The 22,564-nt window shown below is 34.6% G+C and overlaps 3 protein-coding genes across 3 annotated transcripts; 1 reads left to right on the top strand and 2 right to left on the bottom strand.

The window, feature by feature from the left end:
* Positions 1 to 4,260: 4,260 nt before the first annotated feature.
* Positions 4,261 to 7,721, bottom strand: LOC123201571 (pyrroline-5-carboxylate reductase). The gene is made up of 7 exons (XM_044617140.1): positions 7,336 to 7,721; positions 7,201 to 7,249; positions 6,994 to 7,085; positions 6,481 to 6,553; positions 5,849 to 5,969; positions 5,528 to 5,633; positions 4,261 to 4,627 (listed from the first exon to the last, which is right to left on the bottom strand). Exons 1-7 carry the CDS (start codon positions 7,534 to 7,536, stop codon positions 4,445 to 4,447), a joined length of 825 nt encoding a protein of 274 aa, XP_044473075.1. The 5' UTR covers positions 7,537 to 7,721; the 3' UTR covers positions 4,261 to 4,444.
* An 851-nt stretch (positions 7,722 to 8,572) lies between these two features.
* Positions 8,573 to 17,323, bottom strand: LOC123208804 (importin-5-like). The gene is made up of 20 exons (XM_044626366.1): positions 15,964 to 17,323; positions 15,344 to 15,547; positions 14,859 to 14,963; positions 14,609 to 14,674; positions 14,368 to 14,532; positions 13,274 to 13,348; positions 13,001 to 13,152; positions 12,662 to 12,797; positions 12,506 to 12,575; positions 12,296 to 12,423; positions 12,110 to 12,166; positions 11,235 to 11,420; positions 11,035 to 11,127; positions 10,244 to 10,329; positions 10,090 to 10,156; positions 9,941 to 10,007; positions 9,709 to 9,845; positions 9,460 to 9,551; positions 9,273 to 9,339; positions 8,573 to 9,172 (listed from the first exon to the last, which is right to left on the bottom strand). The coding sequence occupies exons 1-20, from the start codon at positions 17,188 to 17,190 to the stop codon at positions 9,008 to 9,010; spliced, it is 3,345 nt and encodes a 1,114-aa protein (XP_044482301.1). The 5' UTR covers positions 17,191 to 17,323; the 3' UTR covers positions 8,573 to 9,007.
* A 3,178-nt stretch (positions 17,324 to 20,501) lies between these two features.
* On the top strand, positions 20,502 to 22,128 carry LOC123207657 (transcription repressor MYB5-like). Its single transcript, XM_044625125.1, has 2 exons — positions 20,502 to 20,941; positions 21,294 to 22,128. Exons 1-2 carry the CDS (start codon positions 20,661 to 20,663, stop codon positions 21,904 to 21,906), a joined length of 894 nt encoding a protein of 297 aa, XP_044481060.1. The 5' UTR covers positions 20,502 to 20,660; the 3' UTR covers positions 21,907 to 22,128.
* Positions 22,129 to 22,564: the final 436 nt, after the last annotated feature.

The following is a 22,564-nucleotide window of genomic DNA, read 5'->3' as shown; positions in this document are numbered from 1 at the left end:
TTATCACTCACTCCCTTTTCTTTCCTGACTACAGGTACAGGTGATCGAGGTAGCTGCGAGGCAGGGTCAGGTCAGCGTAGGTAGATCCGGTTGGAGCAGGTTATCTCTGGTTTATATTACATGCATACAGTAGCATGTTCTTATCGACTTTTGACTTTTTGAGATTATGGTACAGTTGCATATGATTACTCCTTGTTTTCAGATACTTTCAGATGAGTCTTCATATGAGTATATACATCTTTTGTTCGCTTCCAGATTTTCAGTTTTCTTGTAATACTTCCTAAACACTTTTAATGATGCGTTTATTTTATAGTATTTTTTAAAAAAGAAAAAAATAGACGCTCCGAATATTAATTCGTAATATTTCTCCTTCGGTGGGTAGTACTTCTAAGGAGGGATGTTACACCATCCATCTAGATAACTACTTTTATATTACCTTATAACTCCATGTCTTGGATCATTTTAAAGAGCAAGAAAAGTTTGACATTACTTTTCATTCTCATTTAAACAAATATAGCTACATAATCAATCTTATCTTCAAATGTAACATAGAATTTGTATGTTACAGAAAATGCTGCCTTACAAGAAATTGACACCTTAGTAAAGTGAAAATATTTAACATGTTACTATAATTTTATATTCTTCTGTCACAAATTTCATCTTCAATGTTATTACAAATTATATATTTCATTGTACATATCGCAATTGTCAAGTATTCTAGTGCAAACACTTTACTTGTAGCAACATTGTTACTATATTAATTTTATTAAAATAAACTATTTATATTATAAGGTTTAATATATTATTTAGTTGAATGAGTCAAATTGATTAGTGATAGTTTTTTTTCCTATCATGTAGTAGTCACAATGACTAAATTATAGAATATGTTAGCTTATGAGTAGTTTCATCCTAATTTCTAGGGATCTTCTTTGTTTTTCCCTGTATTTAAGAGAACAAAAAGCAACGTAAAAGGGAAAGTATTGGAATGAAAATATATATGTGTCAATACAATCTTTTACATCAAGGATCCCTCAAATAACCTATCCTACAAGGTCTTGACTCTTTTAATCGAGTCTATTTTTTTATCTATCATATCAAACATGTTTTGACTGGTTTCCTATTTGTAATCAATAAAAATATTTATACATATTTTGAATACACAAAATTGGTATATAGATAATATATCATTATGTGATTAGATGTTATTTTATCTTTAATTAAAAATAATTCAATCATATAATATCACGTCATATATATACCTATTTTATATACTCAAAAATGTGTATATGTAGCATTGCTATGTTTGAATTAATCATGTACTCAAAAATGAGGAAGACGCGATTAACGATGATCTCGTCTTTATTGTTTGGGAAGATAATTCGTCTTCCCAAATAATGTCTTACAGCATCGGAGGGGCTAAAGTCTCGTTGAGGCAAACCCCTCCGATGAAAGCTTATAAATTATAATTTCGTTAATTTTAATCATTTATAGATAGATAAATAAAATTTTTAAAGTTGAAATACGAAAGCTTGAGAATGCAAGATGCTTTGAGTGAGAATAAATCCTTTGGCCTAATTTTATTGATAATCTCAACCCAGATTTTATTCAATCTAGTTACAACACGCACCTCACACAAACATATACAGGAAATAGTAATAATATAGTAGTGCATTAGCCTCTACGTACTAGGCTTTATGGATTTATAAGTCTGAATAAAACTCATTCCAAGTGCTAAAATTGCAGCGAAAAACGCAAGAATCGTCCAGGGGCTTGCGAAATGAGTATGCAAAAACTCTGCCAACCAAGTCTTCAACTTGCTTTTGTAATGCTCTTCTAACATTTCTTTAACTTCCTCATAGGCATCCCGGTGTGGCACCAGATTATCAGATATCTGGTTAAAAAGATCAGCAACCTGTTGATCACTTCCCAGATAATTCAGAAGTATACCTTTTTTTCGAAGCTCCTTAACATCTTCAGCATGATCAACAAGCGAATCCATAAAGCATATGTATGAAGAAACTCCGAGATCGTCCGGGCCATCGGTACTGGATTCGTGGGCTACCATGTTTAGAAGCATAGACTTTGTTGAATCATCAATGCCTATTTGTGGAAGAAGCAGATAACCTGAACAAAAACACAAATTTTCAAAATAAACGTCCGTGAATTTGTTAGTCTTGCTAAGCCTGAAATGGATGCCCTTAGCCTTAAGCTCCTGGGCTGACCGATAAGAAAACCAATAACTGCCGTTGCGCTCGAATTGAGTATCCTTTGTCCAAGCAGATTCATCAACGAGATTTCTGCGCATAACGTCAAGAAGGTGAGCAGGTTCACGATCAGATGGTTTTGCTTTATTATTCCCGTCCTGAACATCTTTTTTATCCCGAAAAAGAAAACCAGAAAGAAATTTTTGTACGATAGTTTTTTTTGGAGAAGGAAGACTACGAATTTTTCTAACGAACTCACGTAACATCTCCATCTTCTTCTTTTCATCTCCGAACTTGTAACCCAATATTTCATTGAGGACTTTAAAAGGAATTTGATTTTCCAGTAAAAACAAGTCTCGTTGAACGAAAGCTATCATGTTGCTTTTCATCTTCAAAGCCTCTGATTTGCCGTTTACAATGCAGTCGATGAACTCCACAATGAAGCAGGCATCAAGAACCATCATCTGAATAAACTGCTCGTCGCTGAACTTGGCTACTGCTTCCGTATCAGTGTAACACTCTTTTGCATCTTTAACCAATGGACTGACCCTCTGAATAAGCTCCCCACTTGCGTACCGGCGAGCCATTGTTTCTTTGCGCTGCTGCATAAGCTCAAGCTCAGGATTTCCATGGTGATAAGGACCAATTGAAACCACAAGAGGATCAAAGCAGCCTTTGTTTTTTTCAACCTTACGAAGTATCGCTGGAACTCTCTCTATCTTTTACCAGCTTTCTCCATGTAGTGGTATGATCACCTCCGGCTGATTCTCGCATGCTAGGCTGACGGAACCGGCTAGTTTTTCTCCCATTACTACTCTCAAAGAATGGTTATGTGAGTTTACGCAAATGAATTTAGCGAGTCCTGAGCTTATAAACTTGATGAAACGGGACCAATAGTGAGTAATGGGCTAATTGTGGCTTCCAGTATCTCTACTTTTCTCAGTTATAAAGCTTGGAATTGCTGCTACCTTTCTAAAGGATTAAGATTGGGAAGATGCCCTCACCAGTATGCCTCACGTTGTCACAAAGAAAGTGAGAAGATAAGAGGAATTATATTTAGTGACGCTATTGGGACCTTTGGAATTGATAATTAGTGCTTTTTTACTTTTCCCCTCGAGTGACGTTTTCACCTTCTGTTTGAATGAAAGTCTTGGTGGTAGTGTCTTCATCTTCACTCCGTTTTAAAAACTAAAACCAATCTTCTCTCGATCCATCGTCGGCAACAATCACTCCATCTTCATAAGCAAGAGACAACAATATCAACGACATCTTCTTCTTTAGTTAATGTTTCATCTATGTTCTAATAAATTAATTAAATATTTTGTTTGATGTGTTAATCTAGGTTGAATGGATGTCAAATCAAGTAGGCACAACCCTGCATGTTCTTGGAAAAACTCATGTTTGGTAAGAACCTATAAATTTTATTTAGAGTTCCTGCTTTGCAGAAGTTAGTCGAGTGAATTTGTGGATAATCTACTTTAAAATAGCTATCATATATGATTAATATAGACCCTAAATAACATTAATTTTGATTTAAGGTTTTTAGTGTTTGCCCATATTTGAGTATATTTTTTAATATTATATCTATTCGTTAACCCGTGTTGAAATATAAGTCAAATATGATTAGAATAATCCTTAAAAAAGCTTTTAGTTTCCTATTGAAACATAGATATAAAAAAAAAAACACCGCAAACTTTAGTTAAGGTTTTTGGTTTGTCTATATTGGGTAATCTATGTTGAACGAACGTTGAATAAAGTTGGTATCAACCCTAAACCATAGACACATCATTTGAAAATAATATCTCTCTCCAAAAGTACAACTCTCCGAAGAAAAATGCTACCATACTTGCCTAACTTAGCATGATTAACTTTTTTTCCTCCTTAGAAACTATAAATCGGTGGCATACCAACATTCAACATCGTCTTTATGTATAAAAAATTTTTCATTGTTTTTTTATATTTCAATATTTTTAATAGATAAACAATCTTTAAAAGCTATTTTTAATTTCTTATATTAACTTTTTATTTGTATCTGCTTCCATTAGGATTTTTCCGATAGACCAAAAAAACAAAATAATCTATTTTTTAATACCTTAAAAAGCCCTTTCATTTCGGATTACAGAAATCCATGGAGTATCTTAATTTATTCTCTCTGAGAGTTATACGAAAAAAACTTAAGAAAATTGTCAAAATTTTGAACTATGAATAAAGAGATAAAATCACCATGAATTCAGGCAGCTCTAGGACAGCTCTCGGCTCCGCTTAGCAGCAGCAACAACAGCATTCATTAAAATCCCACGGAACCCACCTTTCTCCAATTCATGAACACCAGCAATAGTAGTCCCACCAGGTGAAGCAACATCATCTTTAAGCTGACCTGGATGTTTCCCAGATTTAACCACCATTGATGCTGCTCCCAATACCTGCACAGAAATAGTTTTGTTGGCTGTGCAGAATGAATTCGAACTAACATAATACTCAAGCTTAAGAAAACAATGCCATGAAAGAGGCAAGAATCTACAAAAAAAAATAAATAAAGTCAGAAATTTAGAACCGAAGGGAAAGAAATGAAAAACTCACTTCATAAATTTCACTCATACTCAAGTCTGAAGGATGTGAGATGATTCTAAGATATTGGAAAAAACTAGTTAACAATTTTTTCAAGTTGCAGTGTACCCACTATCAGATATACACAAAAGGTGTAAATAGTAATTAATTTCACTTTTAGTCTTATATACAATTCTCAATTTCCACACCAAAGCACTCAACTCATTCCTGCAGTCTCCTCTAGTCAAAACCAATACTTTCAACCACAAGCCTCCATGGCAATTACACTGTACTACGACTGTAACATTTAGACTGCATTTAATTCATTATCCAAAAACATTTTTTAAAGAATAAATTATGATATAAATTTAAGTTGTTTATTGATATCATATATTGAACAACAAATTTAATATAATACCTGAAAATTGTTCAATTTTCAACATTAGAGGAAACTAAGATAAGGACTCTCTCTCTTTTCCAACCAAATGAGTTTTATTAAAACTGTTTGTATCTATAGTTCTTCCAAAACAGAATAAATTACACCCAAAATTGAAATTAAACAAGATCTAGGTTCTTGCCACTTCCTCAACAATAATAGCAGTCTTTATTGCAACCAATACAAATACTAACAAGGTAGTATCTGTGTACCATGTATGCTTAGATAGGATGAAAAAAGTCCATTCAAATAAGAGTGGGTTTTCACACTTGAAGAATGTTATCTCCTATTACATGGTTCATTAAAATAGAGTATGGAAGAATCAGTAACATTAACTTACAGTTTGTGACGCTAGACCTAGCGCAAGTTCTCGTGGTAGACCTGCAGCCACTCCACCATCAGCTAGAGCTTCAATTGCCAAGAAAATATATGCTGGACCGCTGCCACTGAAAATTTATAAAAAATTTGTTAGATAAAACAATGAGCCAGCTCTGTTTTCCAGAAACAGATGCATTAACATCGAAACATATTATTAGGTCTTATGCTTGCCCATGGACCGAGGAACCTCATTATGGTAAATAATGAAACTAGGGCTTATTGAAAATTATAAAATGAGAGAATATTCCAAGCTACTGAGACTATAAAATGGGATACCATATACCTCACAGCAGTGATTGCATCAAACAATTTCTCATCAGCCCGCCAAATCTTGCCAACTGATTGAAACAGTTTATAAATTAGGTCCCCATCATCTTCTGTAGCAGCTCCTCCCAAGGTCATAACTATCAACATACAAGTAGATTAGATACTTTTATATTTTTTCATGCAATATTGCAATTTGACATGGAAAGAACATAATAAAAACACGAACCAGAGCTCAAAAATAAATGTAATTTAACAAAGAATGAAGGTCTTGGCGGTAATGAATGTGCCAACATATATCTCAGTAATTTATCTGTTAGACAATAAGAAACACACGCTTCCTTTTTTGCAATGTGTAATTAATTACTGGGCTTCAGTTGTTGAAGTTGAACTGATGCTGCTTACATGGTAGATCAAGTATTTTATCAACAATACTACAGTAGCTCATGGGAAATTTTTACATAATGAAAATTCACCTGTATGCTATTTGTTTCCATAACAAGTTAGAACATTTGAATAAAATACACGGGTAATTTCAGGAATTTTTTCATTTAATTTGAGAGAATGACATGAGATAAGAGTTCAGGATCTTATTATTGCTGAGATTATAGGGAAGAAGAGTCAAATTCAACGTAGATGGGAAAAACACACCTGTTGCTGCCTCACCAACAGCTGAAGGTGTGTTGGGCACCACCCTAATAAACCGGCTGTGACCCGCCCATTCCTAACAAATGAGAAATTTTATTCCAATAAGCTTCATACATTAAGGGCCACAAAATGCAATGGATGTATGAAGCAAGCAGGGAGATCTGAAAACATATCTTGACACCATAAAATTCCAATTTTTTAACATTTTCAAGCCAAATCATGGAGTATATGTAAATTTTTATCGGAAAACTTGAAAATTCAAATGACTAAAGTAACCAACAAAACTCAAAATATATGTATGTTCTTAAAAAGGAACTAATTGTAACAGTCAGCAACTACTCCAAATGCTAGAATGTTTCCTACGACACCTAAGCAATCCAACTTCAACAGAAGCACATGTGGGATGAAAATGGGTTCTTTATATTATAAAGATACTATAGGGTTTTGGATTAAATATACAATCCTGATGGCAATAACTTTAAGTCAAGATTAACAAGCAAATGAATAAGCATAAACCTGTAGGTCCTTCAATTTTACTCCCGCAACAACTGAAACCAAAAGCTTCTTCTGAGAAAGCATCGGCTTCAATTGCAACACTACATCTTGAACTGCAACAACAACAACACCACAAGAAAGAACAGAATCACAAATAAATTTAATCATTCTCCATACTTATACTCCACGTAAAATTAAAACCAAAAAACCCATCAGAAATCACATTACCTACTTGCGGTTTCACCGAGAAAACCACCACGTCGCTGGCTTCAACCACCTATTATAATCCCACAATCGTAAGATCATGAAATGAACAAACAAATACAAAAGGAACAGAGTAGACAAAGAAACAGCGAAACGCACGGCACTATTGTTAGAGTGTACGGCGACACCAAACGATTCAAAAGCAATTCGGCGATTGGGATTTGTATGAACGGCAGTGCAGATACGTTGGGGAGGCAGCACACCAGATTTTACCACTCCTGTGGCAATACTCTCAGCCATTTTACCAGCTCCGATAAAGCCTAGTTTGTAGGATTCAGGGCAGATTGGAATGGCATCCATGTGTTTGGGATGTTGACTGACAGGCTAAAGAAAACAAAAAATACGTTTTATCGAGTCACGATGTGAAGGATAGAAAAGCTTGTGAAAGGAGAAGATGTGGACTTTATATGGATGGAGTTTTGCAATTTAAGGGTTCAGGGGGGTACCGGGTAAGGGTTTGTTTGGAAGTATCACAAGTAAAGCTTGGCTCTGAGTTGTTTTTTTTTTAAATTTATAAATCTCTGTGGCTTCTTAATATTGGACGTTGCCGCATTGGTATCAGAATTTCCAATTTAAAATTATTTTTTTGAATCAATAAATATTAAACCCGCTTTACGAGTGGCCGACATGGCCAATTGGTCCTACCAATTTTTTTAAATTCTAATTGATACGTTCAACTTTTAACTTTTCCAATTCCAATTGAGACTCAACCAATTTGATCTATGTCAAAGTCTGAAAATATTTTAGTTATTAAATTAAATCAACTTGCGGATGAACCGAATGAATTGCGCTGAATTGTGGTTCAATCATCAAATTAATTTGGGTGATGTCTGCAATTGCACCGGATGGTATGGGTGAGTACAGTGGCAATGGATTTGTGAAGTGGTTAGTGGAAAAAATCAACTTGTGGTTGAATTGAATGAATTGTACCAAGTTACAGTTCAACCATCACATCAATATAGGTGATGTGCGCACAGACGGTGGAGACACATTGACAAAAATCTAGTGACAATTGCACAAGATGGTGAGGGTGAGTTCAAGGGTGGCAGATTTGTGTAGTGGCTAGTAAAGAAACGAGACAAATCTGGGTCGCAAAGCAATAGACAGGCGGTGAGCTAGTGGGATGGTGGAGATCTGGTAGCAGGTTAACTCGCAAAGGCAGCAGGCTGGCGTAGACTAAAATTAAACATGGACAATTCTGACATCATCAATCTAACGATTGACCTAATGTTTCAGACTCAAACCAACCGGCCGAACCAGGTCTGAAACATAGGGCCGCACTTAGTGTAGCTGCCACCAGGTCGACAGACAACAATTAATTATAAACAAATAATAATTAAAAAAGAAAAGAAAATTTATATTTCATCGTCTAGTCAAGAATATACAAAGCCCCAAAACTGCTATCACAATAGTCTCAAGCTTCCACCTAAAATATAATATATGGCCAACTAAATCTCAAAACCTCACAAAAGAGCATCCATTGATTTTGCACCTCTCAGTCAAAAAAAGAAATGGACCAAGAATATACTCAAATATATACACACTACGCTTTTTTTCTTTTTTTTAACCTTCGTGCATTCTCTACCAATCAAACAAATAATCATATATTACATTGGTGAACAACCACACCTCAAACATATATATATGACTAAAATACATGGTAGAAACGACCACCAAGACCAAAATTTGAGGTGTCTTTGACATCCATTAATGCAGCAATGCACAGGGAACTTGAAGTTGGACATCACAGTTTACCAAAAAGAAATTTTCATTAAGATGAAAGTATGGATTGTAAAGCAAGCTGTTGTTGAGGCTGCAAGGAAGACCAAGTAGATGCTAGAGTAGAGGGTGGTAATGATTGTTGAAGTTGCCTTAAAAGATTAATCATTCGACTAACAGTTGTCTCTGTTGCCAGATCATTACCAGCACATAAAACCTACATCAATTTCCCCAAAAGCAGATCATAAGTAACTTAAAAAAAAAAAACACCTAAGACTGATTTAACAAGAATGATTGAGAGAACACATTTGAAATACCTCAGCAAAAATTGTGACTATTTTGGGAAGATATTGATGGTTGGGGCCCAAAATTTCCCCATCCAACCTGTAAAAAGATACACTTTCTTTTAAAATACATATATATAAATATAGAATAATGTCGACCAAGCTTAGATAATCCTGCAGAAAAAAGGAAGGGAAGAAGGAAATAATTCCAGATCTCTACCTTTCCACCATTGAACAAAGCTGGTCATGCACAATCTTCGCCTCAATCAAGTCACCTTTAATTGGCAAGCAGCTTAACCAGGCCGGTACAACCTGCCCAAAAACCAGATTTGAGAATGTTTAGCCTTTCTATTTTTTCTTGAAACTTCAAGATTTTAACTTCGAACCTAAACCTCTGATACAAGAAAGTCCATTCAGCTCTTATAAGAGTTTTGAAGACACGAAAAGTAATATAACAAAATCTGTGTACCTGAGCTGCCTCTATACTATCGCGGTGAAATTGGCAAATTTTTCCAAGAGCTGAAACAGCATTGTCATATGCCATTATATTGTCTGCATGCTGAGAGTTAGGATGCCTTATAACAATATTTAATCTGGACAGTGCCTCTACAGAAAAAGAAAAAAAAATAGTTCCCTTTCAGTGTCCAAAAAAAAAAAAATTACAAAGAGAACAGCAACTATGTGACCGTGAAACAACCTACCTCCAACAAGGGGTTTGAACACAGAACCACCAAACTCAGCACATACACCAATTCCATACACCGCCGCCTGAAAAGATATTGGCAATTTTTCTCAAGTGGAACTTATGACTAAGAAACACAAATATACAGTCAATAATCAGGGTGCAAACCTGACGGACATCCGGATTATCATCATTACAGGCTTCCAATAAGAAAGGAAGGTAGGTGTCATAGTATCTATTCCAACACCGCATTAGTCACACATAAGGACAAGACATTAGGGAGAGCATAATTCGATAAAATATACATGGATGGAGATCTTACTTGAGAGCTGCTTCATGGCAGTGCTCCACAACATCATCAAATATACAAATGGCAATTCTCCTCTCTTCTGCTGTTTTATCCTTACCCTACATAATCAAAATATTAGTCAGCAGAGAAAAACCTAGCAACTCTTTTCCCATCATTTTTTTCTTAACATTAAGCTGGAAGCAATTATTCTTCAAAATTGTGCTCATGAAAAATAACTAATCTGAAAAGAGAAGAATAAAGAGATGAGATAACAAGTGTTGTGTCAACTAAGTTCACTAAGACATGCCCAATGTTACCTTCTCTCACGTAAACTTGTAAGCCATGAAACAATATACCAAATTATTGGATAGTGTTCAGCATTCAAGGAACATTTCAATGCATTTTATCATTACTACACAACCAAATCAATGTCAGTGTGCTGTCTACCAAACAAACCACAGTAGAGCATCCATAGCAACAAGGGTGGGTGGTGCCATGCAAAACTGTACAACATCAAAGGAAGCAGCCCACGGTAGAAAATATTCTGAACTACCAAACATCCAAGGACAACCAAACCACTGGGGTTTTCTTATTTAAAAAGAAATATGGAAAGGAAAGATCCACAGATATATGCTCCAAAACAAAACAAAAAAAAATCAATCAACATTAGGGAAATATACAGTTGCTCATGCACTGAAAATTATGGTGAAAGCCTTTCTCAGAGTAAACAGATGAAAAAGGGTTCCACACCCACAAAAAATATACAAGTTTTACACAAAAACTAACAATACATAGGATTAAAAGAAAAGATCAAAGTAACTCACCCACATAGGAGTTAAGTACGAGGACAGCTCATCAAAAAAGGTCAAGAAAGAGGCCTTGAATGTTTTGATCAATGCTCCCAAGCAATCACCAACCTTTATCAATAAATAAAACATGCGAGAAAGAAGAGATCATTAACATCTATACAAAAACATATAAAATTCACAAACCAATAAGCCAAAAATACATGTATAAACCATACCCCCTCAAAGACTTCTTCTTCCAATTCATTTTCTTCCTTAAGCAGTTCGCCTTCCTCTGTATCAAAGTCTTCTACTTTTGCCCTATCTGCCCTTTCTTGTTTTCTAGATGAGCTAGCAAGCATCACCTCCTTAATCTCATCCACGATTGACCTAACCTGCCTTTCATCTAAAAGCGATCCAGATGTCTGAGAGAAATAAATTATGTGCGTTAGTATAAGTTCAAACTGTATAGATTGACAGGGCAGGGACTGGAAAGTGAGAAAGTATTTGTGGTTAAAGAACTCACAAACTAACTAAACACTCAACAGAAAAACAAGTTAAACAAGTAAATTGTCCGGAGGCACATAAACAAAATACTCTAGTAACCGAATATTATTTGAAAAGAGAAGCTAAGAGTATCAATCCAAGCTAAAACCTGACTTCTAGCTCATAAAGTAGATCATGATCAATGAAGAAACGAAGAGTCAATGCCACAAGGCTCATCTCAAAAACTAAAGATATATAACGTTCAAGACCATAGAGCAATAAAATACTATGGAAATGGAAAGAGATTCAACACAAACAAAAAATCATTATACAATTTTGAAGAAGATCAAGATAACAATAAGATATACTGGGTATAACGATTATGTTAAGGAAAAATCAGAAGAGCCATTGCTCAGAAATAGTAAACCATCATATGCACAAGAAGGTACAACATTAAAGCCATTCCTCCAAACACAACTTTACAGTTCCAGGAGAGGCGAACCTAAAATGTAGTTTTAATAAAGGAAATTTTGAACAACATAATCTAGATTCTCATGTCACAATCTACAACAACCATGTCCATCTGTCCCCAGGTTCAATAATATTTCATAAAATAAGTTTTACAAACCTGTATACATTCACTCAGTGCAGCCAACATGCTTGCACAAATTTCTACCTCAGGCTCCTGCACGCAGACATACTTAACATAAATATAGTTCAATAAAAAAATGACAGAAAAAGATAAATGTAACAAGAAAGGCTCATTTTTATGCAAAACCAGAAAAGCATTCAATTTGAAAAAAAAAAGTATGACCTTGTGTAGAGCCTCTACCAACACTGGTATAATATAATCAGTCAATTGCTTAATGTAGGGCTCACTGCGACCTTGGGATTGCCCCTTCTCAACAGCTAACTTAGCTGACTGCAGCAGCATTGGCATGGCTAACATGAATTGAGAATATTGAGAATTCCAGTGTTAAACTGAGAATAGATACATGCACAAACAAACAGGCCAAGTTACTACCTGAAACAGCTGCCCTCCTAACGTCTTCATGGAAATAAAACTTTAGAAGAGGAACTAAGGTGGAAGCAACCTGTGTCCATTGAGTTTGTGATTTAGCTTGTAAACTTGATAATATGCATATGCTAGGAAAACCGTGATCGGTAACTCAAAATTAACCTGATCGATCCATGGGAAAAACCCTTCCTTTAACTCATCAGCATAACAACAAAGCATGTGGCAAGCTGTAGCTTTTTCCTCCAAGACACTAGTTTTTATCCCTATCCGTTTATCTCCAAGAGTAATTGTCTCAATGCTGCAAAAAGGAAATAAAAATTCCACAATCAAAATTGTGTTAAATGTCTTTATCTTTTCAGAACAGTTCAAGGAGCATATATTTTATCAATCACAAAAATTCATTAATAAAATTTCCAGATAATAGAAGATCCTTAAACACCTGATATAAAAATTACAGAATAAATTTTATAAGATATAAGAATCAAAAATAAGAGAGCAAACCTGTCATCATCATCGTCAATATCAGCATCTGAATCAGCAGATGTGATAGTCACATCAGGCTTCAGTTGAGCAGACTGAAGCAGAGGAGGCATTACAACACTCATGTAAGGGAGAAAATCATGTCCCAGGCACTTGCAAAGTCTAGTCCATGCCTGAAACATATATACTAATTGTATTTCATCCCCAATGCATTTCAGTTATAAAATCAATATTTTATAAGTTAAACAAATAGCTTGTAAAGCAATAGATGTTGAACTCCAAGTCAAATCGTACCTGTAACATGTAGCTGTTTGTTGGATCATCAGCCTCCAGTTGAGAACCTTGTAATGACATTAAGACATCCATAACCTTCCAATGCATAACAAATAGTGAGGTCATAGTTTAAAGGAGAAAGAGAATAGAGTGGCAGTTGAATCTAACATGTTTGAAAAAAGGAAAAAGCATACAACCAGTGATTGCAAAAAAACAATGGTGCAATTCATTATTGTGTTTTATTTTTTTGGTTTTAAAAATAAAAATAATAAATAAGATTTTGTATTCTCAAATTTTGAAGGTACATTCAATATTAATCTATAAAAAGAAAAAACCAAAAAACACATTCACGAGTGGCATTAAGGAATTAGTTTAGTGAAAAATTATAGCTATAAATTTTCAAGTAGCGTATCGAAAATAACAAAAATAACAACTTCATTTTTCAACAAATCAAAATTAATATTAAACCAAATTCAAATTCGTCTTAACCTCAACATATGTAATACATAAGATTAGAAATAATTAAGATAATATTTTTTATGGAGTAATTTTAATTATTTAGTTATCTAGTAACAAATGTTGTTTTAGAAAAGTTGTTAGCATTTGGAAAATCTTTTTACTTCAGCTCCTAGACAAGTATTACTTGATTTTTTTTCTCTTTCATGAGATTGGTGCAAAGAATGGATTAAAAAACTTTTAGGTCAAAGGAAATTCATTGAATTTTGCATTCTCAAAACAAAGACAGTAAAAATTTAATAGTGCAGAAAGTCTTCACATTTTCCAAGAGCAGAAAACAGATCAAGTGACCCCAGAAACAGAAAGCTATGGGCTCAAAAATACCAACCTTACATCAATAAATCAAAGACAATAGAGCAAATATGAAAGGCAAACAAATTTGATAAATATTAGAAAGGAGAGTATTTAATAGAAATATACTCATAGTTTGCTTAGACTCAATTTTAACAATCTACAGAGAGGTAGTATAAAGTACAACTTTCATGAAACCAAAAAAAAAAAAAAAGCATGCCAAAAAGTTTCATATATATTTACAAGTACAGCTGCATCAAAAAATGCCAACTATAGGGGGAAAGCGGAATGCTCAGTTTTATCCTTACCTGTTTAGCATCATCCTTAAATTTATCCTTTCCCACGGCCATTAATACCAAACTAATGCATTCCATAGATTTGGCACGAAGCATGCGATTGGACTTATCATTTGCATTCATCAAAATAGCTTTCAAATATGGCATTACAGCGTCATAATATTTCTGGAATCGCTCCTGATAAAACTGAGCACATTAGACCAAAGCATTTCATAAAAGGATCGATTATGTAGACCATGGAACTATAGAGTACCTGAGATGAATCAGCAACTGATGCTAATGCCGTTAAAGCACCCTCTTGCACCATTTGCTTCCCATTCTGCATTGCATATGAGTCAAAAAAAAAAAGGAATTAAGCAATTGATGAAGAAAACTGATATCCCATTAGAGGCAAAAGGCTTAAACAAAGGAAGAAAACCTAAAGACACATTTCACTTTCTTTTGATCTACTAAAATAAAGTAAAAGAACATGTATTTGGTTTAAAATGATAGCAGAGACAAACCTGCAGGAGTACAAGAAGTTTGCTCACAATTCCATCCAAATATGGGGTCAAGATATCAGGAGTGCAATTTTCACTAAAGTTTAGCACTGCCGATGCAGCATGGGCCTGGGTCATCAAGACAACATTGACCATCACAAAAACATTGAAGCAATGCAAAAACAAATGGTCACAATCATCAGATACAAAGAAATGAGGCTTTGAGCACACAAAATATTGTGTGGACGATGTTATTTTGACAATAGAAACAAACCAAATTGCTCATTTTCACATTATAAATTTAAAAAAAAAAAACCCACCTATGCCTCAATTTTGAAATACCGGTACAAATATGTAAAATGACAGATTAGAGAAGGAAACTTAGAAAAAAAGTGACTAAGCTAGTAGAAATCCCTAATTCACAAGGGTGGTGCCAATTTCTGCCAACAAAGGAAGACTGGCCAGGGGTAGAAATATAGCAAAAAGTCAGAGGTTCAATGTCCACAAACCTGTACTCGAGGATTTTGGAAATCATCCATAGCTCCAGCTAATGCAGGCAACACACAATGGTGAAACTGTGTTTGCAATTCCGGGCCCAAGTCAGTGGACAACTGTCCAACAGCATTGATAGCTGCCCATTGTGCACGAGGATGGGGATCTTGGAATGAATTCAGAACCATGGAAACTACCCGCTCCAGATTCTTTATCATTACCTACAATTAAGACAAAATTGTAAGAACAGCATACTTAAAAATAAGTGAACCTCTAAGTTAAGCATATCAAAATAAAGATTACACCAGCATGGCAAATGAACTTAGACTCTATATATATATATATATCTTGAAACAATTAATACATTGTATGCTAAAAAAATGAATTAAAGTACACAAGAAAATAGTCGGCATACTACATGAACATAACAAGCAAAAGATAAGCGTAAATGAAATTGAAATCTGTATGTCTTGCAAATAATAACCATAATCAAATTAAGGAACACAACTTTAATGTCTTTACATTATTAATCGCATAACCACACCAAAACAAACACAAAACAAAAACAAAACATAACAAAATTCAAATTGAATAATCATGCATTCCTCAATAAGATCAATTATCATATATTTAATACCTTAGAGCAACCCTCTGCAATTTGTGCAAGTGCAATGAGAACCGCATGGTGTTTCTGCCATTCAGCGGCTGCCAAAAAGCCCGGAAAAACTTCAGAAGCTACAGGCAAAATTGTGCTCCCTCCTAAAGAAATCGACAACCTATCCAAACATTCCTGCCCAAATCCATAATTGCTAGTTTCCCCAGCATCCTCATCCTCAGTCTCGGCGCTATGCCACGCAGGATCATCGTCCACATCCAATAACATATTCATCAACACCACAAACAACCTCTTTATGAACTGGGGGAACTTCCTCATCATCCCCGGTGCTCTATCTCGTGCCTCTGCAAGAGATACAACAAACTCTAGCGCTAAATGCCGTGTCCCCTCCTCCAAACCCTCCGCCTCCGCCACCTGTAGCATTGATCCCACCACATCCACCAATTGTTTCCTTAAAAATCTCGGCTCTGTGGCTGCCAACTCAATCAAAAACTCCAATGCCTCCTGCGCCGCTGCCTCATTCCCCTTATTCAAGGCCTCAGTTAAAGTCCTCATCATCAACGGCAACAAATCTTGAAACATCTCTTGATCCTCTGAACTCGGTAAACAATTCATTATAAAATTAACGGCGCCATCCAACGCCGCAATTTTCAAACCAAAATTCTCGCTGCTCAAAAACCGCGAAAACACCCCGTGTAAAGTTTCGGCGTAAGGAGTCAAAGCATCGCCGACATATTGACTTAACCGAGATAAAATCAACAACGCCGACTCCTGAAGTTTAGCGTCATAAGAAACCAGACACTGGAAAATAAAAGGGAGAAGTTCAGGCCAAGCGCCGTCAGGTAAAATTGAGGCGGCTAGTTCAGAAATGGCGTCGCACAGCTTTTTCGATATCGACTTGTTGTCCTCCTTTTGCAATTGAAGTAACAAAACAGATTTGAGATTCGATTGAGTGGGCGGCGTGAGGCGCTTGTAGATAAACGAGGAAGAATCGTCGAGCGTGAGGTGTTTACGGAGGAGAATTGCGGACATGGCACGGCACTCAGGGAGGTTGGAGGAGGCGAGATTGCGAGCAAGATTGAGAGCGAGGGCGTCCGGGTGAGATTGGCGAAGAAGAGAGAGAAGAGACTCGGCGGAGGAGCGATGTTCATTAGAGGACGACATAAGGTGAGAAATTAGGGTTTCGAAATGGACCGGATCAGGTCCAAGGAGGAGAGCAAGTTGGAGCTGAGTAGGATCGGTGGCCATGGCGAGGCGAGAGGAGACGAAGGCGTGGAACTGAGAGGGAAGCGAGTTTAGGGTTTAACGAATTGGAGGGAACGAAAGAAGGTTGTTAATAATAAAATAATATTGAGAGGAGGAAATTTTGAGGGTTTGAGAGAGCTTGGGAGGGAGGATTTCAAAGGTAGAAGGGGCTTTTGCCGACAAGTTGGATAGCGGCTTTCTACTATGACAAATGAAGTTCTGCCACCTGGCATACGCACAAATTAAGAGGATAAGACGGACATTCTGTATCTGAATGATGTGATTTCTTAAGAAAATTACAAAAAAACTATATAAAATTTATTGTAAAAAATATAAATAAATAAAAACTGGAAATTTGGGGAGAAATTTGTCTTGATAGGTATGGCGGCAAGTCTACTTGAGCTTAATGTGTATTGGTATGATTATATTATTTGGAGACAGCGCTTTCCTTTCAAAGAAATTGAGGGCCCACAAAGAATTTGTATGGGCAATAACCCGCTCGGCCAGCCCAAATATTTTTAATTTTACGAATCTTATAGATCATCATCATATCATCATCCATGCATCAGCAACTCGACGTGGCCAGCGGCCACTCTTAGCATGATCAAACACAAGAAAGTCAGATGAATCAGTTTGGACCATTTGATCTTGATTGTTGAGACAATCATCATCATCATCATCATCATCATCATCATCATGTAGGCTTTAGAATCCATATGCTGTATCCCACCCAAGTCTGGACGTGTTTTATATTTTAGTTACGACCAAAGGAAAGCTCAGATTAAGAGTAGTAGAATTTTGTGTAAAATTAGTTTAAGAGCCAAGTAGTCGAATTTTATATTTTATATGAATTGATTTAAATTTAAATATTTGGATAAACACAAATTTGATTTATTTTATAAAAATGAATCTAATACTTATATTGAATGCAACTTATTTGATTTAATCTCAAATAGTTTGGATTATATCAATATTAAATAAGGATAGTGATTTATATTTATAAGTAGATGTATCAAAATAGTCAAAGTAGTCATATAAATTTGTCACAATCTTATATTTGTCTTGTCATCTTTGTACGAGAGAAAGACTATTTCATTTTTCGTTAGAGAAAAAAATAAAGATTGGTGAGAGAGAGAGAGAGAGAGAACACACTAGAAATAATAAATTTTATCATTTTTGATGGGATAAAAAAACTTAAAAAAAAGGTTAAAAGATTATTTTCCACCCAAAGTATACTCTAATCTTAAGTTCTCATTCTATCACTTTGAAAATCTCATTTATCTACTCATAGACTGTTAAAATTAACGAAACATTAACCTCTTAAAATTTTATCTGTTTTTTCCCCTATAAACTTTAAAAACTAAAAGTTTTTTCCTAATTCAAGTTTTAAAAAATGGCAGCTCCCTCTTAGGGTTTAGTTTTCAAATCTATAATGTCATTGTCGGCAATCTCTCCCTTCCAAATCCTCTTCTCTCTCTCCGACAGTCTCTCTTCACTCAATTGGACCCCCGATCGATGTCCAACAAAGCTTGGGAGATGAAAAACTTCGTTGAGAAGGCAAAACTCTTCGTCTCTCGTCGTCTCCGAAGCTTTGTTGGACACCAATCGGACTTCCAACAAAGTGGAGAGAGACCATCAGAGAAAGAGGAAGTTTCAGGAGGAAGAGACCATTGGAGATATGGAAACTAAATGCTAAGGGAGAACTATTATTTTTTAAAATTTGAGTTAGAGAAAAACTTTTAGTTTTTAAAGTTTTGGGGAGTAAAATAGATTATATTTTATTTTATTTTTAATATTACAAATAAAATGAAGATTTTACTCCTAGAACCATTAATTTTAATCAGTCATCGATAAATATTTAGGATTCTCAAAGTTAAAAAAAAAAAACTTAAAAAAATAATATACTTTAGAGGGGAATAAGTCTTTTGGCCTAAAAAAAACCCATTTTTTAAACGTTAAGTAAAAAAAATTGTTAAAATTTTAAATTAAAAAATATAATAAAATTTTTTAATACTTTTAATTAAATAATATTTTTATTTTTATAAAATAATAAAATTTTAAATTTTAAAAAATTAAATAATCAACTTTGGTTGGAACAAGGTTATTGGCCTTATTTAATTTAAAATTTAATTACTATTCAAGCCTTTAATTTGATGGGCCCATGAAATGGGATCCATTACTGACGGACAAGGTTAAATTCCACATTATCGATAAAATGAAAGAGGTAAAACTCTCATTCAAAACTTAATAATTAAGCAAACGGACAAGCACATACGACCAGGTAAATTGATCTGACGTGGCACTGTGATATTAATTCACAACTATTAAAATCTCCCCAAAAACAATTTTTATCCCAAAATTGTTTACAAAATTTTAACATTTATTTTTTTCTCTAAACTTTTTGGGAACCAAAAAAGACCACTAATGTGGGGCCATGTCAAAAGAGAATTAGCGGCCCATGCAATCATTGACTTACAAGTACATTACTGATGGATGACAGTTTTTATCGGATAATTTACTATTTATAAGTATAAATAAAAATTAAGTAAATTTTTTTAATATTTAATTGATATTTAGGTAATATATGAATTAAATAATTTTAAATTAAATATAAAATAATATTTAATTATAAAATAATAAATTACTTAAATATTTAAATTTTATCCATGTTTAGGTAAAGAAGTATGTATTTGAAATTTTTAAAAAAATATAAAAATTTTAATTTTAATTTATATAATATAATGATTATAAAACTGATTATTATACTTCACCCAACAAGTTGAATTCGGATTGAAAAACATTTTAGCTTATGTTTGGTTTTTTATGGATGATTTTTTTTTTTTATAAATCTTTTGAATTTAAACTATTTTTCTAATAATTTTATATTTTCTTATTTAATGACCCTTCTTTTTCAATAACATTGTTTATTAACTAAGTCAAGTTTAATCTCAAATTGACTATTATAACTACGAATTGAACTCGAGTTAGCCCTTAACTTAGATTAGCTCATCTTTGAGTCCACTTCTACTCTTAATATTATACTTTTTCAAGCTTGAATATCAAAATAATGGTAATCCACTCAAAGATTGTAAACTTAGAAGGTTGACCTTATACATAACTCAATTTTATTTTTTCCTTCTTTTCAATGACTAGTAAAATGAAATAAATAAATAAATAAATATATATATATATATATATATATATATATATATATAAAACTGTATTTTTTATTTAATTTCATATTGATTAATTACCAAGAAGATTGACAATTTAGAAAAAGAAATTGATAAATAAACAGAAAGATTTTTCTGCTGTATAGGGTTGAATGTTGATGTGTCTGTATCATTCTCTTTTACTTTATCGTAATCCCCCAAATATTTAACCCTAAAATCTATAAATTCTTCATTAATTCATTCCTCCATCAAGCCAATCCTTGACAGAAAGCAAGCTTGAGATTTCATCAACAATTCAACATGAGAAATCCTTCTTCTGGCACTAAAACCCCTTGTTGCAGCAAGGTGGGCATAAAGAAAGGCCCCTGGACACCGGAGGAAGACGAGATCTTATCCGATTATATCAAGAGAGAAGGCGAAGGCCGGTGGCGGACGCTACCAAAGCGCGCGGGTCTCCTTCGGTGTGGCAAGAGTTGTCGTCTCCGGTGGATGAACTATCTCAGACCTTGTGTAAAAAGAGGTCGCATAGCTCCTGATGAAGAAGACCTCATTCTTCGCCTCCATCGCCTGCTCGGCAACAGGTACCCTTTGTTCTGTTTTCCCCCGTCCTCTCGTTTTTCATTTCATCGCCGCTCTTTAACAAGCAAATACTTGATCATCTTACTGCAAATAAGAGCTCCATGGATCTCCAGTTCTTTTTAATCCAATATGAATCTATTTTGATTGATCTTCTATCGCTCCAAGATCAATCTCAGCTAGAAGCTTTTATCCTCCTAGTTATCTCTTCTGATAAGTTGGTGTTTAATTATTTCTTCCCTAAATTAGTCAATATTCCAGGATCATCCTATCAGTTATAATCGTTTTGTTGTATCACTTTACTATTCGATCTAGATTAATTAATCTAGGTTTTAACTTCATTGTTCTTACTCTCAGGTGGTCATTGATAGCGGGAAGAATCCCAGGGCGCACAGATAATGAGATCAAGAATTATTGGAATACCCATCTTAGCAAGAAGCTGATTAGCCAAGGAATAGATCCAAGAACCCACAAGCCACTAAACCCACTTCCTTCTTCCTCAGATATTATCAGCAATAATGATCATCATCTTGCTTCAACTTCAAACCCTAACCCTAATCCTAATCCTGATCCCGTTTCTTCAAAGACAGAAGCAACAGCTACTGATAGCAATGAACATTTCACCTATCTTCATCATCATAATCAGAAGCCTCAAGCGGACGATAACGAGATGGAGATGGATGGTTTCATGTTGGGTTTACCAACGAACCATTCTGCATACATCAGCCAGGATAATTATATCGAAACATGTAACGAAGATACATTCTCTTCGTTTCTGGATTCCCTGATTAATGACACGGTGTTCACGGGCCACCAGCAGCAGCAGCCGAACCCAGTTCACCACCTCGCGAATCCTCAGCATGGCAACGTGTGGGAATCTGAAGTTGTCTCACCGATGGTGGGTTTAAGCGAGGAACAAAGAGCCTTGGATCGTAGTCATCATCATCATCATCATCATCACCTTGCATGAAGCTGATAAGGAATATTGAATCAAGATTAAAATAGGTCTGATTTGTTCTATGCATGATATCGTGGTTGTGATTTTTATTATTATTAGTCTGTTTTTCTTCTGTATTACTCTACTAGACCTAATTGGTTTTCATTTGCGTGCATGTTGTTGTGTTCTCAATTAACATCTACCACTCTTTGTATTTAAGAACATATAGATACGAAATTATTATTGCATGATTGATGAATTGACTATATTACCGTACGGGTAATACTATGTAATAAAACTATGCATACCTATTTTGGATAGACAAATATATACGTACTTATATGTATTATCACATGATTAGGTGATCTTAAATTAAAAATAAAATAACACTCAATAATGTGATGATACGTATAAATATGCATATATTTGTGTGCCTAAAATGTGTACGCATAATATTGTTCTTATATTTAATTCAAAATTATTTAATTATATCACAACATATTATTTAACTATCCAATTACTCAAAACTGAGGAGTTGTGTTGTCACTATATTCTAACAATCACATAACCAAACACATTATACCATATTGGTTTAAGGGTATTCAGAATTTATTAGTTCATAGAGATTTAGAACTTTCTTCACAAGGAATTTCTCTTTCTTCTTTTGGTTGATTACTGAATAACAATTTGT

This window comes from Mangifera indica, chromosome 2 (assembly GCF_011075055.1).
Source record: "Mangifera indica cultivar Alphonso chromosome 2, CATAS_Mindica_2.1, whole genome shotgun sequence".
Classification (NCBI taxonomy): domain Eukaryota; kingdom Viridiplantae; phylum Streptophyta; class Magnoliopsida; order Sapindales; family Anacardiaceae; genus Mangifera; species Mangifera indica.
The sequence above is the reverse complement of the archived record's forward strand: the minus strand, read 5'-3'. Positions and strand labels throughout refer to the sequence as shown.